Source organism: Ruditapes philippinarum, unplaced genomic scaffold (assembly GCF_026571515.1).
Source record: "Ruditapes philippinarum isolate M1 unplaced genomic scaffold, ASM2657151v2 ctg307_1_1_1_1, whole genome shotgun sequence".
NCBI classification, from domain to species: Eukaryota; Metazoa; Mollusca; class Bivalvia; order Venerida; family Veneridae; genus Ruditapes; species Ruditapes philippinarum.
Genome location: NW_026855687.1, coordinates 116,918 through 123,445, shown reverse-complemented (window position 1 = coordinate 123,445; position 6,528 = coordinate 116,918). Strand labels below are relative to the sequence as shown.

The 6,528-nt window shown below is 32.0% G+C and overlaps 1 protein-coding gene across 1 annotated transcript; it reads left to right on the top strand.

Moving 5' to 3' along the window:
• The first annotated feature begins 3,415 nt into the window (after positions 1-3,415).
• Positions 3,416-5,345, top strand: LOC132744099 (lysophosphatidic acid receptor 6-like). The gene has a single exon (XM_060732714.1). It carries the CDS (start codon positions 3,661-3,663, stop codon positions 4,960-4,962), a length of 1,302 nt encoding a protein of 433 aa, XP_060588697.1. The 5' UTR covers positions 3,416-3,660; the 3' UTR covers positions 4,963-5,345.
• Positions 5,346-6,528: the final 1,183 nt, after the last annotated feature.

The following is a 6,528-nucleotide window of genomic DNA, read 5'->3' as shown; positions in this document are numbered from 1 at the left end:
TCCCGACTTAAGTTGGTAAAAAAACGTCGTAAACAAGAAATGAAAAATCCTTAATATATTATTTGGGTTTTTTGGGCAGGGCTGTGGCCCTGTAACATGGGGAGGGTTTATGATAAATAAGTATATTTTTTGTTTTTAAAATATTTTTTCTTTTTTTTTTTAAAAAAGGTTAAAAAATAAAAAGCGTATTTTGATGGTATCTTTCCCAAATTTTGCACCAAGTAACAAAATTTTTTAAAAATGTAAAACACGAAAACTTTTTTCAAGGAGCATTTTATCAGCAAGTCAAAGTTTTACATAACCCCTTTTTTTTCTTTTCCAAAATCTGGTCAGCAAAAAATCTGTAAATAAAACTTTGACAAGAAAGGGGGGAAAATAATAGTTTTCTTGAATAAATACATTCTCAAAATAATATTTCCTCATTTTTTGTGCAAAGGATGAGTGACTGCGTTTCATAATGAACTATAACCTTACTGAATAATAAAAAACAACACTTAAACGTGCCGTGATTGAGCGCAAGAAACACAGTCTGGCAGAAGTTGTCAAAAAAACAACAACAACAACTGTAGGACATCTTCCGAGTTATCACAAGATCTCCAGGATATATGAAAAATCGGGCATCAATTTGTAAGCCAGGGCTTTATGTTTGCAATTTTGCATTATTAAAAGGTAATTAGTTTTCCGACGAACTCCGCGACAGTTTTCACAATAACTCCTTACAAGTTATCATAAGAACTCCATCCATCATGTAACAGTTCCTCCCTCGTGTTTAAATTAGTTTTCAATTCTACCAGCAAACTTGCAACTGGTCACTGACAAATAACTGCCTCTTTTAAATTCTATGTTTCTTTTTAATGACAAGTGTAATGATTAATTATTCAGTTAGGGAAAACCCACTGACCACTCACTTACCTTTTTGTAATGAAATATTTCAATTGTATTCTGTGTAGAGTCTGATCATGAGCTGAATTATAGTTATCAATATAATCGTCATGGAAAAGATATTAACCGACAATATTATTATATATATTATTATTATTGTTATTATTATTATTACTATTATTATTATTATTATTGTTATTATTATTAACAATAATAATAATAATATAATTATTATTATCATATTTTTTTAATTTATTTCTGAAATTATTATTATTATATCATCATTATTATTATCATTATTATAATTATTATTATTATTTTTTTTTTTATTATTATTTCTATTTTTATTATCATTATTTTTATTAATTCTATTATTATTATTATTATTATTAATAATACCATCATTATTATTATTGTAATAATTTATTATTATTATTATCATTATCATTATTATTATTATTATTATTATTATTATTATTATTATTATTATTATTATTATTATTATCGACATGATGATCATTATCATTGTCATTATAAAAATCATTATTAACTCTTATCATTTTATGCTAAGTGTTTTGCACGTTTTCATCAATATCATCACATGCCGATAATTTGATGATGATTTCGAAAATGATGATGATGTTGATGATGGTGGTAATAATGATGGAGGTGGTAAAGTTAGGATTTTGATGATGATGTTGTTGTTATTATTATTGTTTAGACGACTATAAAAATAATGCTGTTATGATGATGAAAAATCATGTTCTTATGATAATGAAAAATCATGTTCTTATAATGATGATGTTCTGATGATGAAGGTTAATGAGAAGGAGGGGGAGGAAGATGAAGTTGTTATTGATGATGATTGTTTTATTTCTGTAGACCTTATTCTTATGCCTAGTGGTTAAGATGTCTGCCTCTCAACCCAGGGATCATTGGCGCGAGCTCTTATCTTCATATGACACCAGTACTGGTTGGTTTCAGGAAGCGGACTCGTAAGTGATAAAAATAAGTTGCAAGAGATTGTTTTGCAATCGAGTTTAAATACATATATTTCGCCACCGCCAGCGCAATTTCATTGAGCTTTCTTTTTTGACACATTCATAGTGTTGTACTACATATCTGCAAATTTAATTTCAACGGCATCAAAACATATTTGAACAGAAACGGAAACAGGACTTTACTGTTCTAGAAACCAGTTTCATTATGATTACAATTGTTTTCTCCTTTCTTATGTCAAGTTTGAAAAGAAATCATATACTTACATGCTTCATTTTATCAAAGAATTTGATTTTTTTTTCATCACTGAAAGAAAATATGTTAGAATTGAATCATATGGCGTAAAACAGGGTGCCACTTATTCGAGGTCAATCATGATTTTTGACACGGTTATGTACATTAAAAAAAGTGTGTCCGTGCAAATTCGACAAAATCGAATATTTTCAGTTCTACCGCGAACAAATTTTTCCGAGCACGTACATGTAACGCAATTGTTCCCGCCAAATGTTATGTTTTTCGAGAAGTTAGATATTTAATGTGCAGTACAGAGACAAAATTATGCAATTCACGCGGAACATAAATGGATCACTACTGCCGAGTTCATTTTACTATGACTTTCTAAAATTAATAGCTCTAACGTACATGTTTAGATCAAACACAAATAAGCCACGTTTTCATGAAATAGAAAGACTTTTGTAAGGTGGGGAATCTCTATGAAAATGGTTGACAAAGTGTCAGTCGTTCTAAGGATATGAAATATGATAAACAAGATCAACAAGGAAAGGCGGCGTCCAAAGAACGCCACCCCCACACGACCCAGCAACAAGAACCGGTGACAAGGAGCCCCTAAAACAAAAACAGAACAGAGAGCAATGCGGAACACGGAGAGGTTAATCACTTAATATAACATGAAACATAAAAAGAAATCATAAATATCGACAAGGAAAACAAAGAAAAAAGATAAATGACTGCTTAACAGGCTCACAAAGTAAAGGGGCATAGGGGAAGTGGATACGAGACCCGGGACAGGGGGTTTATTAGTGTTTCAGTTATGTTTCAAGATACAGAACAAGACAAAACAAAAACATAAACAACTCTTACAATTAATTCGTTTAAATCGGCCTTTCGCTCTATCTCGGAAATGCCGTTCGCTCGTTTTACCGTACACCACAATTTTGAAGTGGAGCGACATTTTGCCGGGCGTGAATATATTAAAGGTTAATGAACATTTCAAATAAAATTTCAATAGGTACCCACAAGCGTTTTTTAAACTGTCTATATAAACACAATGTACGTTACGGATATTGCATTACCTTTGAATTTAAAATGAGGTGTGACGAAACCTTGATATTAAGCTTTATATAATTTAGAACTATATCTAGGTGCCATGTATTTGGGAAAAAAGTACAGATTTTGAAAAAGAATACCGAAGTTGAAATAATTTGTAATAATAATATGAGACATGTGTCTATATCCGGTTGAAATATTTCTAAATTATATTTTAGTCAATATATATCTGGCTATCAACCTAATCTTATTGAAGTAACGTGTGAAATGACGCAGATAACTCAACTATGGCAACAGTATTCGGGCATAAAATGATATACTTTATAGCGAAAAAAAAAACATCTTAAAAGGTATCAAAAGATGTAACTGATTATGTCTCCTTTAGTTTCATATATATCACACATCCTTTATGTTTGCAAACAGTGTTCAAGGTAGATATGTATATTTTCTAAAGTCGTGAGTTGTTTAATAGAAATATATTGAACGTTCAGAATGTTTTCTAACACGACGCGAAGTGGGATGTCCGATACAGAACAAGGACAACATATGAGACAGCCGCAAGGACCACCTTGTATGCCACCACCAGGCTTCACCGGTCCTCCTCCGCCTGGAGCGACCCTCATTGCTGCCGAAAGATTATGGAAAATAGTACCACCAATCATTATTTCAGTCGGACTTATTGGTAATATACTGACTTTAATAATTTTACTGCGGCATGGAAGAAAACTGTCATCCACAGCGGTGTTTCTATTAACATTGACAATTTCGGATACCTTGTTTTTACTAAATGCCCCGTTACGACATTGGATTTTAGCAATGTGGGATGAGGACGTTAGACACATAAGTGAAATAGGATGCAAGTTTTCGGTATATCTTACGTACTCGAGTCTCCAACTCTCGTCTTGGGTCCTTGTTGCTGTGACTGTTGAGCGTTTTATATGCGTTGTGTGGCCGCACAGAGTGAGGCTCGGTTGCACTCCACGGTCTTCTGTGATCATGGTGATTATTCTCTCCTTTGTCATATTCGGAGGAAACACGCATATTTTGTACGGATATGGACGTTCTGATCTACTGATTTTTAGGAACAGAGGATTTTGTGAGCCGCTATATGAAGGCTACAATACATTCTGGTCAAAAACGTATTCTTGGATTGACTTTATAGTTGTTTTTGTGATACCATTTTGTATATTGCTTCTGGCAAATGTAACAATTATCTATAAACTGCGTAAAACACACGAAATCAGGCGGAACATCAGTATAGACAAGACCGGAAGTCATAAAACAAGTAGCAGGGACACCAGGACAGTGACTATTATGCTCATACTTTTAAGCGTAGTGTTTTTTATATGCCTCACTCCAGTTTCGATCTTTTATATCTATAGACCTTACTGGCTGGAATCGATCACAGAGTTGCAGTGCATTGACATCTATGAGTATTTTAGACTGAGGGAAGTCTACAAGCTGGTGGAGGCGATCACAAACTTGCTCGGTTATATCAACTCGGCTTTTAACTTCGTGCTATATATTGTAAGTGGTTCGAAGTATCGCGCAGAACTGAAAGCCCTAATTCTATGTCGGCCTGTCGGAGAGTCGGGCTTATTCGGAGGCAGTGGTTTTACACCACGAAGACGGGGGACAACATCTACTATAGCATCCGTTAGAAGCAGATCTTCTTCTACTTCTACGTCAAAGAGTGTTGGCAGCCATACCGATGATGTAGTTAACCTAAACCCTTCAATAGAGCGAGCTTATTTATCTAATAACAATGAATGCACGGAAAGTGTTAGACTGTGATGTCTCAATCACGTTGCTGAATAGTGATTATTTTCACAGTGATCACTGTCATTGAATTGGAAAAATAAAAACAAAAACACAGAAGTTAGAACACAATGTTTCTTGTCAGGACGTTTGATATCTCTTCGAATTTCATACTTTATACTGTCGTTTGATTTACTATTGGTTTATGTCTATTGATTAACATTTTACTGTCTATACTGTCTATTGATTTACATTATACTGTCTATTGATTTACTTAATACTGTCTATTAATTAACTTTATACTGTCTATTGATTACTTTATACAGACTAACTGTTTAATGATTAACTTAACACTGTCAATTGATTAACTTTATACTGTCTATTGATTTACTGTATACACTACTGTCTATTGATTTACTTTATACACTACTGTCAATTGATTAACTTTATACTGTCTATTGATTTACTTTATACACTACTGTCTATTGATTTACTTTATACCGACTTTTGATATATTTTACATTTAACTTGATATTGTAAAATGATTTGATTTCGAGATCGCAGACAACTATTAGTCAAAATTATGTGCTTAAACTGTAACGTCAATATTGATCTTGTTTGTGGAAAAAAATTTAGATTCTACATTTAACTTTCAGAAATATATATTTTTTATCTGAGAGTAAAATAAATTAATTAATAGTGGATGAATAGATGTCTTTATGTTTATAAGTATAATATTGCACGTTTCTAACGTCGCTTTTCATTGGATAATCATGAAGTTTACACGACGGATGTCAATTTATGAAGAAATCTCACTTTTACCTCGTAAAACAGATGTTTGTTCTACTATTAATTCGTTAACAATGTTTCTGACAGGTTACATGGCCGTATATAAATGGTTGTTTGCAATATTTTTCCAAACACCTTTTATTGAAAGAATCTCAAATCATAGTCTTCTTATTTTATGTTGAAAATATGCCTTGTAATTTTCCATTCAGTTTTTAATCATTTTCAGTGTGTATTTAAAATCTAAATCGCATTCCCGGATACACCACGATATTCAATTGTACATGTACAAGATTTTAGAGCCCTGAAATGATAATTTTTTTATAAAGCTATTCAAAAGCTATTCATGGAAATACAAAATGTAGTCTATTTTTCTAAATTGTATCAAATAGTTCAAAATAAACGTTTTAAACACTGTCTATCAAAGATATTTTGTGTTCAACAGAGTGTGTAACATTTTATCTTATATCATTAAATGAGGTGTCGTGATGTGTTCGATATACATGGCCAAGTTCATTACTTCCGGGCCCGAAGATAAAAAAGATATCCTATAAATAGTAAGATAATCAAGGGAGGCTACTGATATATTATTGTGTTTACATTTTTCTTTGATTACGTCCCTTGAAATAGAATTTTATTCTCCTATTAACTGAAATACTTGTCAGATGAATACATATTTCTGTAAGTCTAAGATTATTATTTTCAAAACCATAAACGTGTGTCTGTATCAATGATATTTATGCTAATGGTTATTGATCCTTTTTCTTGAAAAAAAGAGAAAACGCTACAAACACATGTCAGTTTTTACGTTTAAAT

What these genes read in the sequence shown, in the direction of transcription:
- LOC132744099 (XM_060732714.1), top strand. Translation starts at nt 3,661, where the DNA reads ATGTTTTCTAACACGACGCGAAGTGGGATGTCCGATACAGAACAAGGA.